The following is a 25,674-nucleotide window of genomic DNA, read 5'->3' on the forward strand; positions in this document are numbered from 1 at the left end:
CACCATTGCTTAGAACCTGCCCACAACTTGTCTTCAACCTGTTCTTCTACCCATACCACTTGGGAGGGTCAGGGTGTCATTAAACATGTTCGCATGGGCCCGATGCTCAGACATCAAGGAGGCAGCAGAGGCTGGAAAAGTTACTTGGAGGGGCTGTGTTGGGGAGTAGCTTGCTTACCCTGTGGGTCCTGGGCTTGCCATGGCCCTGTGGGCTCCATTTCTGTTCCTTAGCCAAGCAAGCAGGCAGGCCCCTTTGCAGCTCACACCCTCCTGTCCTACCTGCATTCATGCCTTTACTTGTAGTTCTCCCTCCTCAAATGACTTCCTTTACTCTCTCCCCTGTATAAAACCTTGTATAAAAACCTATGGGTCTTGCCCTGGCCGGTTTGGCTCAGCGGTTAGAGCATCAGCCTGTGGTCCCGAGAGACCCGGGTTCGGTTCCCGCTAAGGGCATGTACCTCGGTTGCAGTTTGTCCCCGGCCCTGGTCGGTCGTGCGGGTGGCAGCCACTCGATGTGTCCCTTTCACATTGATGTTTCTCTCTCTCTCTCTCTTCCTCTCTCTCCCTCCCACTCTACCTGAACAAAAAAATGTCCTCGGGTGAGGATAAAAAAAAACAAAAAAAACCTATGGGTCTCACTTCTGCTCTCACCATTTCTATTCAGCATCGTATCGGAGTTCCTGGTCAGTGCAGTAAGTCAGGAAAAAGAAATAAAAGGCATGCAGAGTGGAGAGGAAGAAATAAAACTGTCTTTATTCTCAGACAATATATTAAAATAATCTGAAGAATCTTCATAAAAGCTACCGGAACTAATTGGTGAATTTAACAAGGTTGCAGGACATCAGGTGAATATATAAAATATTAAATATGCGCTTCCTTTTCCCGAAAGCGGCCAGAGGTGACCTCTGAAAATGGTGCGCTATTCACTTGACCCAGAAAACCCCACAAAATCATGCAAGTCAAGAGGTTCAAATCTTCGTGTTCACTGTAAGAACACTCGGGAAACTGCCCAGGCCATCAAAGGTATGCATATTCGAAAAGCCAACAAGTATCTGAAGGATGTCACTTTACAGAAGCAATGTGTGCCTTCCGTCGTTACAATGGTAGAGTTGGTAGCTGTGCCCAGACAAAACAGTGGGGCTGGACACAGGGTTGGTGGCCCAGAAAGAGTGCTGAGTTTTTGCTGCACATGCTTAAAAATGCAGGGAGCAATGCTGAACTTAAGGGTTTAGATATAGATTCTCTGGTTATTGAGCACATCCAGGTAAACAAAGCTCCCAAGATGCGCCGTAGAACTTACAGAGCCCATGGGCGGATTAACCCATACATGAGCTCTCCCTGCCACATTGAGATGATCCTCACTGAGAAAGAGCAGATTATTCCTAAACCAGAAGAGGAGGTTGCACAGAAGAAAAAGATATCCCAGAAGAAACTGAAGAAACAAAAACTTATGGCCCGGGAGTAAATTCAGCATAAAATAAAGACTAATAAAAGTAAAAGCAAAATAAATAAATAAATAAATAAATAAATAAGCCCTCGCGCGTGCATGTGTGTGTGTGTGTGTGTGTGTGTGTAGTAGTGTTATCGATGTGCTTACAGCTCTTTGTGAATTTGTCTAGTAGGTCGTTCGGTTTTCACCAGAAAGCCCTCAGGAAAAAAAATAGTGTTATTGAGATAAAGTTTACATATCATAAAATGCATCCATTTAAAGTATATGACTCATTGGTTTTTAACATGTTTACAGAGTTGTGCAAATTATCATAATCTAATTTTAGAACATTTTCATTACTCCAGAAAGAAACTTTGATCACATTTCTCTATCCCCCAAATCAATTATATTTTGTTGTAATAGCAAGAAACAATTAGGAATTAAAATGAAATACTTAGAGCCTGGCTGGTGTGGCTCAGTGAATTGAGCATCGTTCCATGGAATGAGAAGTCCTGGTTTGATTCCCGGTCAGGGCACATGCCCGGGTTTTGGGCTCGATCCCCAGTCGGGGGTGTGCAAGGGGCAGCTGATTGATGTTTCTCTCTCACATCAGTGTTTCTCTATTTCTTCCTTCCTTTCTCTCTAAAAAAAAATCAATAAAAACATTTAAAAAAATAATAAGTACTGCCCAGCTTATGTGGCTCAGTGGTTGAACCGTTGGCCCATGCACCAAGAGGTCACCGGTTTGATTCCTGGTCAGGGCACGTGCCCAAGTTGTGGGCCTGATCCCCAGTGGGGGGCATATAGGAGGTGGCCAGTCGATGTTCTCTCTCTCTCTTTTCTCTTCTCTCTCTCTAATGTCAATAAAGAAAAATAAATAAATAAATAAATAAATAAATAAATAAATAAAGAAAGAAAGAAAGAAAGAAAGAAAGAAAGAAAGAAAGAAAAAAAGAAAGAAAGAAAGAACTGCCCTGGCCGGTTTGGCTCAGTGGTTAGAGTGTCAGCCTGCGGTCCCTAGAGACCCGGGTTTGGTTCCCACTAAGGGCATGTACTTCAGTTGCAGTTTGTCCCTGGCCCTGATTGGGTCGTGCGGGTGGCAGCCACTCGATGTGTCCCTTTCACGTCGATGTTTCTCTCTCTCTCTCTCTCTCCCCCCCTCCCACTCTATCAAAAAATGTCCTCGGGTGAGGATTAAAATAAATAAATAAATAAAGTACTTAGAGCCCTGGCCGGTTTGGCTCAGCGGTTAGAGCGTCGGCCTGCTGTCCTGAGAGACCCGGGTTCGGTTTCCGCTAAGGGCACGTACCTTGGTTGCAGTTTGTCCCCGGCCCTGGTCGGTTGTGTGGGTGGCAGCCACTCGATGTGTCCCTTTCACATCGATGTTTCTCTCTCTCTCTCTCTCTGTTCCTCTCTCTCCCTCCCACTCTACCTGAACAAAAAATGGAAAAATGTCCTCGGGTGAGGATAAAAAATAAATAAATAAATAAATAAATAAATAAAGTACTTAGAGATAAATTTGTCAAAACATTGTTGCGAAAAATTAAAGAAGACCTAAACAAATGAAGAAATACTGTGTTCACGGGTTGGAATAATTAGTGTTATTAAACTATCTATTCTCCAAATTGACCTATTGAGTCAGTGCAATCCCAATCAAAATCCCAGTAGGCCTTTGAAAGACATTGTTAAGAAAATGAAAAGACAAGTCGTAGACTGGGAGAAAATATTTTAAAAACACACAAAAGAATTTATATTCAAGATATATTTAGAACCCTTACAGCTCAATAAGGTATACAACCCGATTTTTTAAAAGGGGTTAAAACTCTGGCCATTTTGGCTAAGTGGTTAGAGCATCAGCCTGCGGACCAAAGTGTCAGGAGTTCAGTTCAGTCAAGGGCACATACCTCGGTTGCAGTTCAGTCCCTGGCCCTGGCTTGGGTTGTGTGTGAGGCAACCAGTCATTGTATCTCTCTCACATCGATGTTTCTCTCTCTCTCTCTCTCTCTGTCTCTCTCTCTCTCCCTCTCTCTGACTCCTTCTCCCTTTCCTTCTCCCTCCTTCCCTCCCACTCTATCTGAAGATAAATGGAAAAATATCCTCGGGAGAGGATTTAAAAGAAAAAAGAGTTAAAGATTTGAACAGACAGTCCAATAATTTCCTAAGCCAATGGTAAATAAGTATATGAAAAGATGCTCAACATCCTTGGTCATTGGGAAAATGCAAATTAAAGCCAAAATGATATTAAAACCACTACATCCCTACTAAAAGAAAAAGAAAAACAACAACTACAAAGACAACTGACAGTATCAAGTGCTGGTGAAAATATGAAACTCATACATTGCCAGGGGGAGTGCAAACCAGTACAGCCACTTTGGAAAACAGTTTGGCAGTTTGTTATCAAGTTAAACATATACTTATCTTATAACCCAGCAGTACCACTTCTAAGTATTTACCCAAGAGAAATGAAAACATATGTCTGTGCAAAGAACTTTATGTCAATATTTATTGGTTTTATTCATAATAGCCAAAAATAGGAAATGGCTCAAATGTCATCAATTAGTGAATGGATGCACAAACTGTGGTATATCCATAAAATGGAGTACTATTCAGCAGTAAAGAGAAACAGAATACTGGTACATCTAACAATGTGGATGAATCTCAAATGCATTATACTAAGTGGAAAAAAAAAAAAAAACTAGTCACAAGACACTACATAGGCTGTGATTCCATTTATATGACATCTGGAAAAGGCAAGACCATAGGAACAAATCGGGGACTAGGGGTAGGTGGAGGGGGATTGACTACAGAGAGGTAGGAGGAAACTTTGGAGTGATAGAAATGTTCTGTGTCTTGATTGTGGTGTTAACATTTGTTAAAACTTAATTGAACTGTCAGTTAAAATGGGAGAATCTCATTACATATAAATTATACTTCAGTTAAAACATTATTTTTTCATCACTTCTCAGTGTTGTTGTTTTTTTAATATTTTTTCTTTATTGATTTGAGAGAGAGAGAGAGAGAGAGAGAGAAACATCGATGAAAGAGAACATCAATTGGCCACCTCCTGCATGCCCCCACTGGGGACTTGGCCCACAACCTGGGCATGTGCCCTGACTGTGAATCAAACTGGCGATTTCTTATTGCATGGGTCAATGCTCAACCACTGAGCCACACCGGCCTGGCGCTTCCCAGCCTTTTGGCTAAAATCTAGTGTTAAAAAGTTTTTTTTTCCGGTCCCATAAAAACTTTTTTTTTTTTAAACCCACCATAAGCCCAGTTGGTGTGGCTCAGTGGTTGAGCATTGACCCATACACCAAGAGGGCGCTGGTTTGATTTTCGGTGAGGCCACATGCCCAGCCTGTGGGCCAAATCCCTTGTGGGGGGCATGCAGGAGGCAGCCAATCGATGTTTGCTCTCATTGATGACTTCTAGTAAGTCTCTTCCAGGTCACTCATGGTTTTGGTACCTGCTAACCACAGTTTGGGCTTCTTCTTCAGTAGGGCTGCCTCAGATCCTTGATCATTTGGCACAGCCAGACTCTGTCCACAGCCGGCTCTGTGAAAGCTCAAGAATACTGACTGAGGTGGTGGCAAACTGGGGAGAAGAGTTCAGACTTGGGTGGATTTCTGTGGCTGTCTTGCTTCTCTTAAGTACTTCTACTCAGCTGTGGCTGCTCTCTTCACCCACAGGTTGGGATAAACATTCCTATGGTTACCATGGCGATGATGGGCATTCCTTCTGCTCCTCGGGGACTGGCCAACCCTACGGTCCCACATTCACCACAGGAGATGTGATTGGCTGCTGTGTCAACCTCATCAATGGCACCTGCTTCTACACCAAGAATGGCCACAGCCTTGGTGGGTACATAGGGGACCTTGGAGGATTTGCTGTATGGAGCCACTGGGGTTGGTGAGAAGCCCCAGAGCAAGCTTCGAAGCCAAAGGAGTGTTATAGACCCTCTACTGAGCTCTGGGAAACTTCAGGCATTTCTAGGCACTGGAGCCCTGCAAGGTGAAGAGAGGGTAGTATGGGCAATCCCTTTGTTAATCCATCTATCTAAGATCATTTACCAAGCCCAGGAACAAGTGCTAAGAGAGCATTGTTGTGGTGGTCATGCTCCAGGCCTGTGTGATACTTATTGGAGCATGGTTTGGGGTTGGTGAGAAGTTTTCAGGGTCTCAAACATATACTTGAGTGGCACAGGTTTGCATGCTCGTGGCCTGAGCCCAGACTTTGTCCTGCCCTTCTGACACTCAGGGTGATGATTGCTGTGGAGCAATAGTACGGCCTGATTTAGTACAAGAGGTAAACAGACAGGCTGGAGTCAGATGGGGCCAGGTCTCTTTTGACCTGTTGATGGTTAATAGACAGCAACCTGGACAGACTTATTTTAAAAAGGTCCCTTTGGTGAAATTGAAAAGGATGGACTGACTGATGTAAGGGCCAGTGGAAGAGGCAAGTGACCTGAGGCAAGACAGTGGTGATGGGTGCAGGAAGTGAGAAACATGGGTGGTCCAGCAGGGCTTAGTGACAGATGGGGTGCCTTAGCAAGAAGGGAAGATTGGAAAGTGGCTGGATTAGAGATGCTAATCACTAATCAATTGGGATTGGGAATCCAGGAGGAGCAACAATCAGTGGAGGATGATGGGGACCCTGGAGGATCCCTTGGAAAAGCAATCCTGTATACAAGTAGAAATTTAGGACTAGAACTTGAGAGAGAGAGGGAGGCTGGCTGTTCTGATGACTTGCCATACTAGGACTGATTGGTATTTGACCCTTGAGTGAGAGGGGCCCCTGGCCATAGTGGTTCTGAAGTAGTACCCAGCTGCTGGGCCTTTCCAGGAAAAGAAGTTGAGCATTTTACTTGGAACTCAACCCCTAGGAGACCCAATTCTCCTGGCTTGAAGGGCAGTTAAAAGGGGGCTGCCACTTCCCACAGCCCTTCTGTGGCTTCTCCAGGAGATGAGCCCAAGCAAAGTCAAGGGACCTGGTAGAAATCAGGTTTGCTGGTGGCTGGGCTGAGTGATCAGGAGCCAGCATTCCTCAATAAGGCAGTCAGATGCCACAGCCCAGAGTGAGCATTGAGGGCATGGTACAAACACTGCATAGCTGACTCAGGTACACATCAGAGAAACTCTCCTCTGAAATCCATGGCCACCTAGCTGCAGTTACTAGTATCCAGCTGGTGAGGAGCTAGCAGCTAGATGGCAAAGCCAAAATCTCAAGATGACTCCTCACTCCCCACTTTGTTCTCTGACTCCAGCTATTTCCTGGCTCTTGGTTTTTCTGCTATCAGAGTCCCAGGGACCACTGCTATGGGTTCTCACTCTTTACCCAACCTTCCCTTCACCTGCCCCGCTGCAGCCAGGATTTCTGCCCTCTTCATATTTCTCCAGCTTGTCCACACCTTGGTCAGAGCACGGCACCTGGTACCTAAATGTACCAGGGCCCATAAGCTCTGTCAGTCAGGTCCCCAGGTACATAAGGTACTCATGGCCACTTTAATGTCATTCCAAACACTCACACCGTTTTTTAAAAGTCGTCTTCCTAGTGCATGTTTTTCATAGACCTCATGCAAGACCTCACACATCTTATAATTAAACCTCATTTAGGAGTATATTGCCTATTTTTTCAGCCTGTCAGGATCTTCTGTGGTCTTGTTTGTTCTATGTCAAATATTTGGTATTCTTTTCAGCATTGCATTAACCTAAAATTTATAAATTTCTTTGTGTTTTTATTAAGATATAAAAAAGAATGGAAGAGAACAAGATTGAGATTTGAACCCTTTAGCCTATTGCTTGTTCAAGTAGACAACAACCATTTAAGAATCACTTCATTATATTATTTTGAAACTCAAGTTTTTCTATCTTGTCCACAAGGATAGTCCTGAGACCTTACTAAAAATTAAATATCACCTGTCCCCTGCATTTTCTAGATAATGAAATTTAATAGAAAGGCAATGAACTTGGAGTGATAGACTACTTGGTGACTCTTCTAATGACCTTGTTTTCTTTTCACAAGCCAGCTTATCAATAAATGTGCTTCAGAATCTCACGCAGGATCAATGAGCCAATCACTGCTCTCTAACGAGAACCTTTCCCCCTTTAGAAAATGGTAATGTTTCCTGGCCTCTCTGATCATTTCATTTACTCTGTTTTCCTCTCATAGCACTCACCCTATATAGCATTGATCGGTTGTCTGTGTAATTATTAATTGCATGCCATCTCTCTTCCTGGAGTTGGCAGCACTTTTACAGCCAGTCTTGCAGCTGGTTTCCTAGTGCCTATCACAGGGCCTGGCTTCTGGGAGGTCGTAGCAGATACTTGAAGAAGGATGAATGAGCAGTTGAATGGGTACAGGAGACTGACAGCTCATCCACAAGTGGTCCATGTACTTGCAGAGTCATTTTTATCCACCTCTGCTCTCTCACAGGTTCCTTAAACCCTCAGCCTCAGTGACCCCTGACCTATGTCTGTTTGGCTCAGCGCACTTCTTATCAGCAAGTTAGAGTGTCCTGTTTACATCCTGGATCTTTGCCTGGACCTTCTTCCTGTGGGCCAAACCAGATCTTTTCATCACAATGGCCTTATAGAGGCTCCCAGAGATCTGCAGGGCTCAGGGGAGCAGTATTACTGTTGTCCAGTGCAATAGTGGGGTGGAGTAGCCTCTTTCCTCATCCTCCTGGAAGCACCTCAAGGTCTTATCCTTCCTGGGTACCACTGTGAGATAGAGCTGGGTAAGCCTAGGTAGTCATTCCCTACCCAGAAGTGTGGCAGTTGCCTCATCTGCTGGCACAATTGCAGCCAACTTGTACCCAAACCTCTCAGTTTATGAAACAGCTTTCACAAAGTATCTCAGTTTCTTTCCTGAGATGTTGGGATTGGTGTTACCTGCTTTTTTTTTTCAGATGGGCTCAGAGAGGTTTGCCAAAGGTCACAGTGCAGCTAACTGATGGAGCCTGGACTTCCCCTTCTTCCAGGGTTCTGTGGGCCTCACCATGAGCTGGGGTACAGCAACAGCAGCCTGGCCACACCAAAATCCATGAGGGCAGCTCCCATGCAGCCCTGGAGGGTTGATGTTGAATTCTCTTTTTTTTGTTTTTTAATCCTCACCTGAGGACATTTTGTTTTTTGTTTTTTGTTCAGATAGAATGGGAGGGAGAGAGAGGAAGAGAGAGAGAGAGAAACATCAACGTGAAAGGGACACATCGAGTGGCTGCCACCCACACGACCCAACCAGGGCCGGGGACAAACTGCAACCGAGGTACGTGCCCTTAGCGGGAACCGAACCCAGATCTCTCTGGACCGCAGGCCGACGCTCTAACCGCTGAGCCAAACCGGCCAGGGCTGTTGAATTCTCTTTATGGGTGCAGAGGGACTCCTAAATTTCATTTTGCCAGCTCTGTGACTCTGCATGTGGGGCTCAGAAGTGGCCTCAGGTAGGCAAGTCATGGGACTTATGAGCTTCCTTCGCTGAGGAGCAAACTGGCCCAGCAAAGAATGTAAACAATCCTCTGCACCTTGATTATTTTCATCTGTAAACTAGTGTCAGAGACTGTGTACACCTTCCAACGTTGTTCTGAGGATTAAATGGTTTCTTGTTAGATACTGAGCCAGTGCCTAGCACAGAGGAAGCACATGGTATGCACTGTCTAGCTGGCAGGATTCTGACTCCAGGTTTACTGGGAGACCTGTGGTCAGACCCGTCACCTCTTCTGTCTTGCAGGGTTTCAGTTTCTTTTCTGGGTGGGTTAGGAAAGCAGACTGGGACCTCTAAGGAGGCAATGGTTTTAAAACCTTTCAGGCCAAGAGCTCAGGGGTTTTTAGAAGATATAAGAATTTGTCTAAAAAAAAAAAAAATAGGAAGGCTATGAGTCCTTGGGACAGTCTCCTTTGGACCTGTTGTTTCTCAGTCTGCACAACATGAGTGCTCTGGGATATTCTGAGGCCTCTCTCCTGCTTAGGCCTGCTCATATATTTGGGGTCCTGCTCCCCTCTACCCTCACTTCTGATTTAGGCTGAGGTCCCTGGAAACACAACCTCTTGTCTTGGCAGGAAGGTTCAGAGAGTATATAGGCCAGTGTTAACCTGGGCTTTGTGAACTTGAAAGCTCTGGGGACTCTGGGTGGGTATGGGCTGGACATGGGCAGCCACTACCCTCACTGTCTCCACTGCTATCAGCTTAAAGATGATGTTAGAGTGTCAGACTAGGAATGAGTCCAGTCCCACCACTTCTGTTAGTTTTATGACTGTTGGCAAATTATTTAACCTTTAAGGTTTACTTTCCTCATCTGTAAAATGAGGATAAGAAAGCCTGCTTCCCAGAGTTGGTATGAGGATCAGATGAGGTAATGAAAAGGGCCTGGCATATTTAGTAGGTCTCCATAAAAACATGTTGGATCAAGAGAAGGATCAGGCCTGGAGAGGCCTCAGGGGTAGATCATTTGGGTTTTAGTCCTATCTAGCAGGCTTTTCCTGAGAAAAATGGAAGAGCTGTGGACAAATATTTAAGTATTGACTTCACTTCCAGCCAGGCCATCCAGCAAAGGGAAGGCTAAGGTCTACAACTATTAGGCCCGCCCTGGCCGGTTTGGCTCAGCGGTTAGAGCGTCGGCCTGCGGTCCGGAGAGACCCGGGTTCGGTTCCCGCTAAGGGCACGTGCTTCCGTTGCAGTTTGTCCCCGGCCCTGGTTGGTCGTGCGGGTGGCAGCCACTCGATGTGTCCCTTCACGTCGATGTTTCTCTCACTCTCTCTCTCTTCCTCTCTCTCCCTCCCACTCTATCTGTACAAAAAATGGAAGAATATCCTCAGGTGAGGATGGATGGATAAATAAATAAATAAATAAATAATAAAACTGTTAGGCCCTAGCATTTGCTTGGCCTCAACCATAGGGTAGATGTGGTGACCAGCCCCTCCCCGGCTATTGTGATCAACCTCCTGTGGGCTGATGACAGTTTCTTTCCCTCCACAGGTATAGCCTTCACAGATCTCCCGGTAAGTACTACTATTGGGTCTCCCCTCTTTAGGCTTTTGGGGGCTGACTGGGGTGGGGTATGGTGGTAGCTGCAAGTGCAGAGTGTGGAGTCTGGCCCTTTCCCCAACCAGTGATGTATGCTGTGTTGTCTACTTGAGGGTACCAGTAAGGGGGTACCTGCTCAACCTTTCTCTCTCCAGTAGCAAGGCCTGGTCATCTTCCATGACTCATAGCAAAGGCAGTGATTTGTGGCATTTCCAATGACATCTGAGGGATGGAGGGAGATGAGGGTAGCTCCATGGCTTACCTGGCCTGAGCCAGTTCTGCGATTTATAGCCAGTGGACCGGGTGCAGAGTGTAGAGAATTGTTCTTGAACTGTTAGGTCCCTGTGCATTCCCATCAGAGATCCTTGAGGAAGCCAGTGCCCTAGGGGACTGAACCTGCTACCATGCATGGAACCCTGAGCCAGAGAGGTGAGCTTTGTGGGGTTTTCTCTTCTTGGAAAAGGGTGAGGTCTTCTGGTGGCTTAGTTCAGGGCTCCTCCCCACCTCATGTACCCCTTTATTAATAGTCATCACAGGCCCAGCTGTGTGGCTCAGTGATTGAGCATCAACCCATGTACCAAGAGGTCGCTGGTTCAATTTTTGGCCAGGGCACATGCCCAGGTTGTGGGCCAGATCCCCAATGGGAGGCATGCAGGAGGTGACCAGTTAGTGTTCTCTCTCATTGATGTGTCTATCTCTCTCTCCCTCTCCTTTCCTCTCTCTCTCTCTAAAATCAATAAAGAAAATAATTTTTAAAAGTAGTTATCACAGGCCTTATCATATGCAGACCTCCACCCAGAGTGTTCTGTTTGCCCTGGCCGGGTTCTAGAAGGAGGAAAGGTTTGCTGACTGTGGTGGCTGCGTTGGGATCCTAGGCACTCCTGTGATGCCCAAGGAAGTGTCCTTGTGATTTGCAAGGCCTTCTGAAGCCCAGACTACACCAGGATCCTGTTGGAACCTCCTTCCCTCTTTTCTGGAGGCCCCAAAGAGGAGCTGTGCTCCTAGGCAAAGTGAATAGACATAGGAGGAGAATTCTGACCCTGACTGGGGAAGAGTAGTTGTGGAAATGTGATATGAAACAGCCAGACATGAATGTTGGCAGTATGTTGACAAGTGCTAGAAAGTGAGTGGATGCAGGGAAGGCTTGCTGAAAGAGGTGGGCTTTGCCTGTGGCATGGAGGATGGGAGGGGAAAGGAAGGAAGCAAGAGGTCTTGTAGGTTCAGAGCTCATGATGGGCTGAATTCACTGTGCAGTAAAGGCATGTGATACTCAGGAATGACACATGGCCTGAGGATGGAAGGGTAAAGAGAGGACTAGGGGCCCAGTGACAATAAGGAGGAGGCTGGCAAGACATGAAACAGCCAGACTGAATGTGGGCAATAGCAGTGGGGAGCCACAGGAAGCACTGAGTGAGGGAGTGACTGGGCGAAAGCTGGTCATGGCAGGGGATAGATGGAGAGCAGGGAGCTCCACATCACGGAGGGACATGCCCAAACCTCACTGGCCCAAAGATCCTCTTAGTGAGCCTCTGAAAGGAGGGGCAGCGACCTCTCTACCCTTTGCCAGCATCAGGGGGTATAAACCACCTAACTCCTTTTGCTATGCTCTCCTCCTACTCCCCTCATTTCCTGCCTCCCCCATCTCTTCCTGCCCCTTCATGTACCCCTTTTTTTGTGACAAAGGAATCCTTGGTCCTGAGAAGAGCTAATATCCACCCCTGCAGCAGATCTTCACAGGCACACCTTCAGGGTCATGAAGCCCTGCCTGCCTTTCTGTGCCCTGGCTGAGTCCTGAAGAGGGACTTTGGGGAATACCATAGTCTGTGATGCAGGGAAGAGAGTCCATGTTGAGCCCAGCTTGCTTTTCCCCTCAAGTTTTGGGGACTACTGTCTGGTAGGGAGGTGGGCAGAATGTGGCTTAGCCCTGCCTCCTCCAGCCTTGCTGCAAGTCTCAGAGCTGGAGCAATGGCATATGGGAACCAGTTCATTCCCACTCTGCACTGGAGGCCAGAAGAGGCCTGCTGCCTCCCTGCCCTCAGGGCCTGACTGACATTTCATTCTCCTCCTCAGGCCAACCTCTACCCCACCGTAGGCCTGCAGACACCCGGGGAGATTGTGGACGCCAACTTTGGGCAGCAGCCCTTCCTGTTTGACATTGAGGACTACATGCGGGAGTGGCGTGCCAAGGTCCAGGGCACTGTCCACTGCTTCCCCATCAGTGCCCGGCTTGGCGAGTGGCAGGCAGTGCTACAGAAGTGAGTGCCTTGCTCCTGCCCTTACCCAGCCCTGCCCCATCCTAGGAGCCTCACTGTCCTGTAGGCTCCTGTACTGCTCTTATGAACTCTAGTGGGTAGCATTCCTTCTGGAAAGCTTTCCCAGGGTGACTCCACCTGCTACTCTCCTGCTTCTCTCTTATCTGATGGATGGCTCCCACTAAGTTCTACAAATCTGCTGTTAATTAAACCTCTACCCCACTCCCACCGCCAACTGGATCTGATGGCTCTCTATACAATATCACCAGCAGGGCTGTTTTTCCTCCCCAGGTCATTTTGGAGAGGATGTCCTAGGATACCATCTGGTTTCTTTCTCTGTAGACTTTATTTTCACCATAGGGAATATCTAGCATGCTATAATTCTGGCCTGAGGTCACCTCTTAGGGTCATCCAGCTAAGTCCCACGCATCTGTGGCAGTGGTGGTGGGAAGAAAGCCCTTCCTTGGAGCAGCCTAGTTAGCCCTTGGCTGATTAAGTCCCAGACTGTCTTGGAGGCCAGTCTTGCTGAGAATCCCATGGGAGGTCAGGTTCGGGTCTTTCTTCCACTTACCAGTTGTAGTCCTGAGTAAGGCAATGGCCAGTACCCACTCTGGCAGGAGGAGAGTTGGCTTGTTAGCTTGGCTCCCAAGGGTAAGCTGTGAAGGGCTAGGTTTCTGCTAGCCCTCATCCCTTGGGTTGGGTGCACCCTGGATTCTTTGTGTAGTTTTCCTTTCTTGAGAAATTGAAATTGAGCCAGGCCCTAGGGAGAGCTGAGGCAGGGGTGAGGTAGCTAGACCCTTCTCAGGAAGAGCAGCACTGCTATGTCTTATTCCCAGCCCCCAGAGCTAATGAGAAGCTCATCCTTGGAGGGCCAGCACAGTGCCAGTCCCTGCAGCAGACTTGCTGCGATGGGCAAGGGAGAGCTGGAGCTGCCCCAGCTGTGTGGGGGAAGGACTGATATTCTCAGCTTACAGGGCCTGGGCTCAGCATATGGGTGTATTTGTTTACATGTGTGTATATGTGTGCCTGTGTGTGTTCATATTTAGTATTTGCCAACACCTGCATATAGCTTGTGTTTGTTTTATGAACATTGTTAATGGCTGTTACCTTAGAGACAAATTTGCCACAAGCTCTTTGACTGGCTTCTCTTGGTAGGAGGTTCAGGTTATTTCCTCTCTTTTGCTTGTGTAGGTAACCCTTTTGTACATTGAATTTTTCTTAATTAAGATTATTTTCTTGGTGCTCTTTCAAGAAGTGGAATTATTGAATCAAAGTGACTGTGCATTTTAGTGGCGTCTGTTGTGTATGTGGACTCATCTGAACCATGTGTTGTCAAAAATTTTTGCCCTTATGTTTATAATAATATAACTATAAGAATTATTACTTAGACTATAATATTATAAATTCATAGTTTCATAATAAGGGGCTGTATCTATTGACTTTTTACTTTGTGCTAGGTACTTTATGTGTATCGTCTCATTTACCCCCTGAAACACAAGAGGACACACAGCTGAACTTCTGTGCCTTCCTCATGACAGCCCTTCAGACACTGTGTTTGGCAATTATAATAATACCATTAGACACATGCACACACCAAGGTATTCCCTCCTGTACACATCAGATGTGACGGTTCTTCCTTCTGCTCTTCCTGTGTGTGCACACACGCATACACATATGCCACTGCTCAGCCAGTTTGGGGTGGGTTAAATGGCTGCTGGACCTCGGGCTTCTTAGGACCATTTCCCAAAGATTGTGTTCCTGTTGGCCTGATATCTTGGCTTCTTGGGACCCTGATTTGTGACGTGTTGGGAGTAACTTGGTTCATGGTTATTCCCTTGGTTCATGACCCTCTAGAGCAGTGGTTCTCAACCTTCCTAATGCTGCGACCCTTTAATACAGTTCCTCGTGTTGTGGGGACCCCCAACCATAAAATTATTTTTGTTGCTACTTCATAACTATAATTTTGCTACTGTTATGTCTTAGGCGACCCCCAAAGGGGTTGCGACCCACAGGTTGAGAACCGCTGCTCTAGAGCCAGCACTCCTGAGGGCCAGGTTTGTCTGGTGAGCTACAATGCTCCTGCCAGGCATGTAGGAAAGCTCACAGAGGAGCTCCTGTGTCTGTAGAAGCTACGCACGTGGCATGCATTCTCCCTGGCTGGGCAGCTGCCAGACTGCTTGGCAGTCTGCCTTTCCAGGAAGCCCTCAGAGAGACTATTGACCATCTCTGGACTTGCTGCAGTTCATAGGAGGCAGCTGCTTCAGTAAGAAGATGGTATGTGCCTGTATGTGTACTTTTGTTACCATACTTGCCCACTTGTGGGCAGCATATCTCAGAGAAACTGCAGCCACTCCAAGCTGTGATGACAGATGTGGTGACCAGCCCCTTCCCAGCCTGACTACATAAGTACTGGGGGAAGTTTTCATTTGTTTCAATCCCTTTATTCTCATTCTGTGGAAGTTACACCTCTAAGATGTGTGTAGGGAAGACTTAACAGGAAGATTGACTGTCCTATCAGGTGGTCAGTGAGAAATGCAATTCTTTAAAAAAAAAAAATACACACACACACATTTATTGATAAATTAAATTTTAAATTACAGTTTACATTTAATACTATTTTGTGTAATTTTGGGTGTGCAGCATGGTGGTTAGATAATCATATACTTTACAAAGCGGTCCCCCTGATATTTCAAGTACCCACCTGGCACCATACATAGTTATTACAATGTTATTGACTATATTCCCTGTACAATCCTGTGACTATTTGGTAAGTACGAGAAATGCAATTCCTGAGAGTCACCTGAGCATTTCCTTTCTCCTAGTATGGTCTCATCTTACCTGGTGCATCATGGGTATTGTGCCACAGCCACGGCTTTTGCCCGAATGACTGAAACCCCGATTCAGGAAGAGCAAGCATCCATAAAGAATAGACAAAGTAAGGTTGATTCTTTTCTCCCCTTTCCCTGTCTCCTTCACCTGTCCTTAACTCTGCTGTCTGGCTTATACCGTCCTTGGGTAACCTGTCAGGAGTCCATTCAGCTCTGGTCCTCACCACCAGGAAACCAGCCCAGAGCTCCTACCAAGCCCCAGGCCCTGTGTCTATCCCTCCTTTAAGACAGCCCTGCCCAGATGGACAGTCCAACAGCCTAGGAATGTCTCAGTGCTGCCTCCCTAATGCAAACTCTGCTGGCTTGGTGTGGCTGGATCGTACTCCTCCCTTGTTTTCTTCCCCCTGAATCCTGGATTCTACTCAGCGTCTTGTTCATGGTCTTCTGACAAGAGTGTGTTTGCATCTTAGACCAATATTCTGCCTTTCACACCATTTATTCAACTTTAGTAGTTCTTCCTTCTCTTGTCCATAGAGAGGACTGAGGTAATCAGACAGTGCAAAGGCTGATGCTCAGTGGTTCCTGTAGTAGCACTTCTCTCTGCTCCCCACCTCTGGTCCTGCCTTTTGCAGACAACCAAAGGAAAGAGCCAAAGGAACCTTTCCTGGTGTTCATACTGGCCTGTGTGCTATGTTTGGGGATTGTTATGGAAAGAGAGTGTTGGGAAAGATGAAACAGAGCCCAGGAAAGAGATAGGAAGAGAAGAGAAGAGTGAAGGAGAATGGTATGTGTGAATATGTGTGTCTGTGTGCCTGCTTGCATCTCTCTGAGCCTGTTATCTCTGTGTATGTGCATGTGTCTGTGTCTCCCAGAGAAGCTATGCCCAGACAGACAGACGGAAAGGGATCCCAGACTTGGGATCTACCAATGAGAGCCTCAGACCCAGAAGTCGCTCCAGCAAAATGCACCAGGCCCCAGGTCAAGAGCAAGATGCTGAGAGGTGTCAACATCAGAGATGCCAATGTGAGGAGGATGATCTCCTCTCCTGGCAAGGGGCATGCTGCAGCCCCTGAAGACTGCCAAGACATGGGCTCTGGCCCAGAAACCAGTGCCCTCCCATTACCACTCCCCTGTGAGGCCTGAAAGGAGAGAAATCTGTCTGAAGAGGAACCCCTAGGGTCACCAAACTTCCTGTGTGCCCATTTCCACATCATACTCCCACAGCCAGGGCCCCTGCCCCTGACTCAGGTCCCTGGCAGCCTGTACTTCGTAGGAGCAAGCCTCCAAATTCACCCTCCTTCCTCTGGGCTGAGAGTCCCTGCTGTTTTACCCTCTTATTCTTTGAGGACTCCCCTTGGCAGAAACCAGGGTCTGTTGTGGGGCCGGGTGGCCAGGTTCTTTCTTCAGCCTCTTCTGTGAGCATCTCAACTGGGCATGCCACTCCGAGCCAGCCCACCTTGTGCAGGCATGCAGTTGTGAGGGTGGTCTGCAGCCCCTCACTTACTGCTGTGTCGTTGTTATCTGCAGAGATACAGAAGTTGGTGCTGGAGGGCCGTGTGGGTGAGGCCATTGAGACCACACAGCACTTCTACCCAGGGCTGCTAGAGCACAACCCCAACCTACTGTTCATGCTCAAGTAAGTTTTGGGGCATACCAGCTCCCCCATAGCCCAGCCCTTCTCAGCTGGTGGTGGGAATATACAACCTGGACCAAGCCCAGAGCAGTGCCGCTCCGCTCCCTCTGCAGGTGCCGACAGTTTGTGGAGATGGTGAATGGGACTGACAGTGAGGTCCGCAGCTTGAGCTCCCGAAGCCCCAAGTCCCAGGACAGCTACCCTGGCTCCCCCAGCCTCAGCCCCCGACACGGCCCCAGTAGTTCCCACATGCACAACACAGGTCAGCCACTCTCAAGAAGGCTCTGGGAAGTACTGGTGTGGAGAGGAAAGGCCACTTATATACCCTTCCCTGGGCTGGGCTTAGGGTTCACTGCTGGATTTGGGGGAAGGGAAATGGGACCACTGTAGTCATTCCCAGGGCCCAGACTGATGACAATTGCCCCTCCTCTTCTGACTGTCCCTTGGCTTACAGGTGCAGATAGTCCCAGCTGCAGCAATGGCGTCGCATCCACCAAGAGCAAACAGAACCACAGTAAATACCCTGCGCCCAGTTCTTCTTCCTCCTCCTCATCCTCCTCGTCCTCCTCATCCCCATCCTCCGTCAACTACTCCGAGTCCAACTCAACAGATTCTACCAAGTCCCAGCCCCACAGCAGCACCAGTAACCAGGAGACCAGGTGCCTGTGTTACTCAGCTTCTTTCTCCTGCCTCCTGCTTTGTGCCACCTGGGCCCACTGCAGCCTCTTTTTTGAGTACTGCCCCCTGTACTTCATTCTCCACCTCCATTCCAGGTCTGCGCCTGGAGTAGTAACTACTGACCTCCCAGGCATTGGCTTAGGCTTCTGGCCCTACCAGTGATTCAGCTGCCACTTTACTTTGCCCTCTCTCTCTCTCTCTCTCTCTCTCTCTCTCTCTCTCTCTCTCTTTAATATAAACGTGTTGAACGTTGTTGAATTATGTTGAGTATGATGCCGTTAACAAATGGTTTTCTAGTCATGTTCTCCATGTGTCTCTTTTTAAAATATATATATATTTTATTGTTTTTTTTTAGAGAGAGAGAAAGGGAGAGGGAGAAGGCGAGAAAGATAGAAATACCAATGAGAGAGAAACATCGATCCTTTGCCTCCTGCACACCCCATACTGGAGATCGAGCCTGCAACCTGGGAATGTGCCCTGACCGGGAATTGAACTGGGACCTCTCAGTCCATGGATTAAAGCTTAATCCACTGAGTCACACCATTTGGTCTTCTCTGCCCTCTCTTTATCCAGAAGCAACGACACTGCCAGGCTATGTGGTCTCTTCCAAAGAGACCAGGCCTTAGAACTCCCAAAGTCTATAATGAAGGAACTTTTACTGGGCGTGGCTTATGGTCATCCAGGTTGGGCAGGCAGGAGTTTTAGGCTATAAACTACAGGTGGCTTTTAGCAGCTCCTAGGTGTGCCTTAGGGTTTGGGTCCCAGAGAGATGCCTATTGGGGCTCACAGGCCCTAGTCATTTGGGGGTGGGGGACGGGAGGGTCACAGAAGCAGCACTGGGAGAGTGAGAGTCAGATGACAGACTTCTGGGGATAGTTGGTATCTCAGTAGGGGCCAAGTGTTGGAGCCTGGGAAGCCAAAGCTGTTCTTTCATGCTCCTAGGGGCCCTCAGTTTACTTAATCTGTGGCTAAAGCCTGGATGGAGGCCCAATTGAGCTGCTCCAACCACATCCCCTTGGCCAACTCCTACCTCAACCTTCTCCACAGCGACAGTGAGATGGAGATGGAGGCGGAGCATTACCCCAATGGTGTGCTGGAGAGCATGTCCACACGCATCGTCAACGGTGCCTACAAGCATGAGGACCTGCAGACCGATGAGTCCAGCATGGGTGAGGGCCTTGCCCTGGCATGGTGTTCTGTGGGCAGCAGCACTCAGTCCAGACAGCCTTTCTCCTTGGGAGGGGGTTGGGATGGGTAGGCTTTGGCAGCCTAAGAGGCTCTAGCTAGACCTGGTCCACTGCCTCCTTAGCCAATCATGAATGGGTGCTTGAGGCAGGAAGGCCCTGGCCTGCTGCCAAGACCAGGGCCCCTGCGTTTGAGGCTAGAGGGAGTTAGTGAGAGTGGGCACTATTATGAGCCCCATCTGTAGAGGGTAGGAAGAAAGGAAGCTTTTGAGGTTTTGACTCCCAGAGCATGTACTAGGTGGACTAAGAACACCTTGGCTATGGATGGTCCACCTGCTCCTCCCAGACCTCACTTGCCTCTGGCAGAAACTGTAGCCCTTCACCCCCGAGATCCTTCTTGCCATGTTCTCTTTGATGTCCCCTCACGTTCTCCCTTTCTCTCCTCACCCCTCCTGATGTGTTCTCTGCTGGACTTTGGGTGCAGACGATGGGCATCCTCGGCGGCAGCTCTGCGGGGGCAACCAGGCTGCCACAGAAAGGATAATCCTGTTTGGCCGTGAGTTGCAGGCATTGAGTGAGCAGCTGGGCAGGGAGTATGGCAAGAATTTGGCCCACACAGAGATGCTGCAGGTACAGGACAAGCCAGGCCCTCATACAGAGAGGGCCCTAATTTGGTAATGGGGGCATGGTGACTCTGGGAGGGACAGTAGCACTAGGACAAAGTGGGCTCCAATCAAGTATTCAGTGGGAAATGGACATCCAGGGTATATCACACCCTCTCTAGGCTCTAGGGAGGGCACAACCCTCCCTGACCAAACAGTGGTGTGTGTTGTACTGTCACTGAGCACCACACAGCACCGTGCCCTTCAGAGCCACAGAGGTGTATGTGTAGTGTGTGCCACAATCCTCTCAAGAATGCCCTGTCCCTTAGGATGCCTTTAGCCTGCTGGCATACTCAGACCCCTGGAGCTGCCCAGTTGGCCAGCAGCTTGACCCCATCCAGAGGGAGCCTGTGTGCGCTGCCCTCAACAGCGCCATTTTAGGTAAGTGATCTAACAAAAATAGAAGCTTGCCCATGAATGTGTGGGGTGGCCCCCTCCCTTCTCTCCCTAGGAATTGCTGATGTTTGTCCAAATCAGGGCAGTGAGCTCTGCCCAGGAGCTCTCCGGTGGCCCACAGGACTCTTGGGCTACCATGGCTAAACCTAAATCCTCACCTCCCTCTGCCCAGTTGAGTTGTCTGGCTAGATTGTGATGGGCCTTAGGTTGTGACCTGGGCCCAGGCCAGCCCATTTGCTCTGAAGAAAGCTAAGATCCTCAGGTTTCTGGCATGGCTGCAGGGTTATGGCTTGGTGACAGGGGCACACTCACACAGAGACATGTGAACACTCTGTTCCAAGAGATTTTGTTCACTCCATCCCACCTTCTGTTCCCAAGGGAACTTTGACCTGGGCTCAAGCCCTGGGTAGGGCAGTGACCAGGCCTTATCTCTTCTCCACAGAGTCTCAGAACCTGCCAAAGCAGCCCCCTCTGATGCTCGCTCTGGGCCAGGCATCTGAATGTCTACGCCTCATGGCCCGAGCGGGCCTGGGATCTTGCTCCTTTGCCAGAGTTGATGACTACTTGCACTAGCTGACCACACTGGCTGGCCCCACCTGGCCTTCCCTCAGCCCCAGGGCTGGAGCAGTCTGGCCCTCCATAGGCACCTGGCACAGGGACCTGGAAGCCATGGGCAGAGTCCATTCCTCCTGCCTGGCCTTCTCACCTTCTTTTCCTTTCCTCTTTTCCTTCCTCTTTTCCTACCCTCAGTCTTTCTCCCCCCACCCTCCCTCATTCACATGCAGCGGCCTATGACACAGTATTGGCTGGTTACTCTCATGTAGCACCTTCTACTTTGAAAGGGGGGTTTTGTTTTGAGGAGGGGATGGAGTTTTTTAATCTATTTTTTTTCCTCCTGACTGAGCCACCAGTATTTATCTCTGGAGAGTTTGTGCTGAGCTGGTTTCTGCTAATTTAGTGATGAAGCCTATCCAAGTTGGTGATAGCTTATTATTTTCATAAGTAAAAAAAAATGAGATATATATATATATATATATATAAATATATATATTAAAAAAAGACACAGTATTTATCATAGTGTTAATGGTCTAGCACCTCTTGGGTGAGGCTGTCCAGACACCATATGTTTTTATTTGAGTCCAACTCATTAAAAAAGAATAATCTCTGTAACCTCAGCCAAGTGATTTATTTTAGGCTTCCCTTTGGTGAGCTACAGGCCTAGCTGCAGCCTAGGGAAGCCCAGTAGGCTTTGGGGGGACACTTAGTGGGCAGGTCAGGCTAAGCTGGTTTGCAGAATCCAGGAGGTGCAGGTCCCCAGAACACTGAGAGTCAGACTGAGCAGAGACCTGTAGGGCCAGGGGTCTAGAGAAGAGGAGTTGACCCAGGGCCTCACAGCAAAGCAAGGGGTAGAGTGTCCTTGGCCTGCACACTATCTACCATTCTACCCTGCCTTTCACTGCCTGCCTTGCACCCTCTCTCTTCCCTTTTTAACATCCTGCCTTCTCTTATTAAGATGGCCAAATAAGTCATTTACTCTAAACTGATTGTCTGGCAACTACCTGCCTTTGATCTGAGAGCTGCTATGTGTCAGGCTGCCGGGAGGAAGTCTCCATTCCCAGAACAGAGGCCCTTGAGTACAGGGGCTGCCTTCTTCCTGCCTGGATCTTCACTGGCTCTGCACAGCTCTGATGGAATTGATGCTTTCTGTTGAGAAGTCAGAACCTTGTGGAGGCAGATTCTTGGGCTGCTGGTCGCTGGAGTGGATGGAACCCTTGACTCCCTAGGCCAGGCCTCACTGCAGCTGTGCCAGGCAGCTCCCTGCAGTTTGGCCCCAGCCACTAGGGAAAGACTGTTAAGAGTATTTGCTGGCTGGAGGAAGGGACCTCATAGGCTTTACAAAGGTCTTACCAGCACTGTCAGATGGACCCTTACAGCAAAAACAGCCCTGGTACTGCCATCAGGAAGTACCTGATGAGAAGAGGAAGGGCTGAGATGGCTCCCAGGACTTGGGTGGGCCATCTGTGGTGAGAGAACTGGCAGCCCAGAAAGAAGAAAGGGAGGAGGTCTACCCAGAGGAGCACCAGAAGGACTGGGAGTTCCCCACCTGCTTCACAGTGGGAGGGAGCATACAAGTAGCCTCTGCAAAGGAACAAGGTCAGAAGTTGAATTTCCAGTCTGCCTGGATCTGGCCTGAGAAAGTTTCTGCTCTCTGTCAGTGGACACAGAAATGGTTGGGGTGGCCTGAGATAATCAGTGCCCTCCAGGCCTTGCTGGGTCCACAGCTGGACAACAAGAGAAATGATTTAGTTGGATCAGCTGCTGGTAATGGGGTCAGGGCCTTGGCCCTGTGCTGTCTTAGAGTTCTGCCTTGGGACATGATCCTGCAGGTTGTTGTTTTTTCTTGGTCCCCACCAAGGCAGCTGGCAGCCCACAGACCATGGCCCATCAGAGAGTTGTCCCCTCTATAAAGGAAACTCATACTGTGTAGGGCTGGGGGTGCCTAACTCTCAAACCCAGAGGTTGGAGATATCAGTCTGTTAAAATGGTCAGAGCCTAGCAGGATTGGGAATTAAAACCAGAGGCTTTTGCAGCTGGAATGGGGTACAGAGAACATCTTTTCCACCAACCCTCTCCTTTTTACAGATAAGAAAACAAGTCCAGCAAGTTTAGGTGACTTGGCCAAAGTCACATAGCAGATTTGTGCCAGAGTTGGGACTAACCTCATCCTGTGGGTTGGGCAACACTGTTTAGTCCTAAAGCCGAACGGCAGGTGAGGGGTTAGGCTCAGCAGTGTCAGGGAGGCCTCCAGCAGTATTTGAGCAGCTGGTACTTTCACGGGTGTGTCAGGAATGGGGATAGGTGCCTGGGCTTGGGTTGTGGACCATCTGAGAGAGGGCCCAGGATGGCTCGGGACAGCTGTGTGCTGCTTGGGGTTGGGTGTTCGCCTGGCTTGCACTCAGTACCCATGGCCATCTCCCCGTTTTCTGTGCCTTATCTCACTGTCTCAGCTGAGTCCAAGTTGTTTACTCTGTTCCTCTTCAGAGGGGCTCTCTGTCCCAGTTGGACAGCTTACCTTTGGGACATAAGCCTTTGCCCCACAAGCCGTGGAGAGGACCAAAACCAAGCTGCTTGAGCCCACTGTCTTGCTGATAGTCCAGGCCTGCCAGCCAGCCAGAGGAGCCCCTTATGCACACACAGTCCTACCATCCTGCTTCTGGGAGCTGAGAGTGGGGAAGGCAGCTGGAAGAAGTCCTGGTGAATTGGACTTGACCCAAAGGGTTAGGAGGAAGACTTAGCCCTGTTGGATTGTCCAGCCCTGGGAGAACAGCCTTCCTTACTTACCTTTTCCCCTTACACCACCAAATGATTGCTCCTTCCAGAGTAGATGGAAATTGGCAGACCACACAAAGAAAGCTAAAATCCTGATCCTCACCCACATGGGTCTGTGGCTGGGCACAGGCCTTCAAAAAAGAGACATCAAGAGATGGAAAAGTGGGGACTACCCGACCACCCAGTTCCTTCCTACCCCTTAAGCAAGCACAAAGAAGATGAAGCAGAGAACTATCAGAGCTGAAATTTCCTATGGTTGCTCACAACTCAGGTATGCACGCTGTGTGACAGCTGGGCAGAGGAGCCCTACTTGACCACCAGTCCTGTGTACCCGGACTTGTGGCAGATTGTGGACTCTGGCTGCCTGAGGCACCACCTTTTTATGTAGGGTTTTCCTCCATTAATAACTACAGCTGACATAGACGTCCTCCTCATTGTGCACACTGGTTCTGCCTTTGTCCTTGCAAGTTGATACTTGGCATTAGCATGAAACTTGTGGGTGTGGGAGGGTTTAGAGAGAATTCTAACACAAAACATCCTATTAAATTGTACTTGAGAGATGAAAAAACTCCTGTTGTATTTTGACAGAATTATTTTTATTAAAATACACATCCATGAGCAGTCATGAGTGTCTGGTCTCTGTTTGGGTCTTATTGGGGCTGGCACCCCTTGTATGGCATACAGTGTCCTAAAGGGTTTAGCCTCTTTTCATCCCACCTCTCAAGTCCCTGGTGCCTGAGGGACTTTCAAGACTTTGGGTGTTTTCAAGACTCCCAAAGTGGATAAGTACTACCTTTTCAGTTCTCTCCCCCCAAACAGCTTTAATCTGAGACAAAGAACAAATTCAACTTCAAAATGTTGGGCCACAGGACCTCCTACCCTCAAAATAAGATTTTAATACATTCCAGATACGTTCACCACAACATTCCAAGGGGTATTGATTGAGGTTAGCTTCCCGTCAAACTGAGGAGAAAGAGCTTGTGCTCAAAATCCTAGTTTGGTTTACTAACTGGATAACCCTGGAAAATTAACTTTCTCAGCTTCAGTTTCCCCATCCTTAAAATGTGGTCAATTATTCTACCCCATGGTGGTAGAAGATTCTAGCATGTATAGGGCATACTTGGCACATAGGAATGCAGTACAGGTGACCGACTGCCCTACCTCCATCAGGATGCTCCTTAGTGTGGCCTGCTCCCATCTTATCAGGGTTTGATGCAAAGGAGGGATACAATAGTTTATGCTTGTGTCCACCTGGAGGTGAGACTAGAAACATATTAGGGGCAAAGAAATCAACTATGAGGCTACTGCAGTAGGCCAGACAAGAGGACATGTTTGAGAAATAGGAGATATGTTAGCACAACAAGATGAGTGACTGGATGTAAAGGAAATGGGAGAAGGAAGAGACAAGGTAAATGTAAGCTTTTGGTTGGTTGAAGGGATGGATATGTTGCCCCAAGACAGTATAGGGAACAGGTGGTGGCTAAACATCACTGGATGGGGGGAGGTTTGCTGGAGAGCAAGTGGATCCATATCTCAGAGAGAATGTTCCTGGAACTGGAAAAAGGTTCTGTGGTCCAGTAAATAAGGAAAATTCATGGAACATCACAGTGAACATCAGCTAATTGAAAGCTCAAAAAATCCCGTGTTAAGATATACAGCTTTGCTCAGCCAGTGTGGCTCAGCAGTTGAGCATTGACTGGTGCACCAAGAGGTCGCTGGTTTGATTCCCAGTCAGGGCACGTGCCCATCCATGTTTGTGGGCCAAATCCCCACTGGGGGAGCATGCAGGAGGTGGCCAATTGGTGTTCTCTCTTATGAATGTTTCTATCTCTCCCTCTCCCTCTCTGTCTAAAATCAATAAAGAAAAAAAATTAGTTAAAAAAAAAAAAGATATGCAGCTTAGTCCAGCACTTTCCAAACTTACATTAGAATGCTTCACTCGGGCATTTTACAAGACTATTACTTTATAGAACTCTCAGGGAAAAGCTAGTGTAGGGGGAAGAGTGAAGTACTAGGTAAGCACAAATGTCCTGATTCCATAAGTAAAGCCCGAGTAGATTAATTTCTTTCTAGACTAGTGGTTCTCAACCTGGACCAATTTTGCCCCCAAGGGGACATTTGGCAGTGACTGGAGATATTTTTGGTAGTCACAGCTGGAGTTGGGTGCTACTGGTATCTAGTGGGTAGTGTTCAGGGGATGCTGCTAAATATCCCACAACAAAGAATTATCAGGCCCAGAATGTAAACAGTGCTGCTGTTGAGAA

The 25,674-nt window shown here is 48.2% G+C and overlaps 1 protein-coding gene, 1 non-coding gene and 1 pseudogene across 8 annotated transcripts in view; all 3 read left to right on the forward strand.

Moving 5' to 3' along the window:
• RANBP10 (RAN binding protein 10) overlaps positions 1-25,674 on the forward strand; it is a 99,152-nt gene that overhangs the window by 50,513 nt on the left and 22,965 nt on the right. For 3 of the 7 annotated variants that reach the window (XM_036274379.1, XM_036274382.1, XM_036274381.1), the window contains 11 exons: positions 5,119-5,286; positions 10,400-10,422; positions 12,518-12,702; positions 15,522-15,634; positions 17,055-17,163; positions 17,274-17,422; positions 17,615-17,819; positions 18,886-19,007; positions 19,507-19,652; positions 19,954-20,065; positions 20,523-24,031. In XM_036274379.1, the coding sequence (XP_036130272.1) occupies positions 5,119-5,286; positions 10,400-10,422; positions 12,518-12,702; positions 15,522-15,634; positions 17,055-17,163; positions 17,274-17,422; positions 17,615-17,819; positions 18,886-19,007; positions 19,507-19,652; positions 19,954-20,065; positions 20,523-20,653 (1,463 nt within the window). In that variant the 3' untranslated portion in view covers positions 20,654-24,031. Of the gene's footprint in view, positions 1-682; positions 846-5,118; positions 5,287-7,450; positions 7,544-10,399; positions 10,423-10,794; positions 10,877-12,517; positions 12,703-15,521; positions 15,635-17,054; positions 17,164-17,273; positions 17,423-17,614; positions 17,820-18,885; positions 19,008-19,506; positions 19,653-19,953; positions 20,066-20,522; positions 24,032-25,674 lie in introns of those variants that run through there. The other 4 variants (XM_036274383.1, XM_036274384.1, XM_036274380.1 and 1 more) reach the window with 4 other exon arrangements.
• Positions 896-1,465, forward strand: LOC118638471 (annotated as a pseudogene).
• Positions 1,588-1,650, forward strand: LOC118639659. Its single transcript, XR_004961234.1, has one exon. It is a non-coding gene; the product is annotated as a U7 small nuclear RNA (small nuclear RNA).

Source organism: Molossus molossus, unplaced genomic scaffold, assembly GCF_014108415.1.
Source record: "Molossus molossus isolate mMolMol1 unplaced genomic scaffold, mMolMol1.p scaffold_m16_p_21, whole genome shotgun sequence".
Taxonomy (NCBI): domain Eukaryota; kingdom Metazoa; phylum Chordata; class Mammalia; order Chiroptera; family Molossidae; genus Molossus; species Molossus molossus.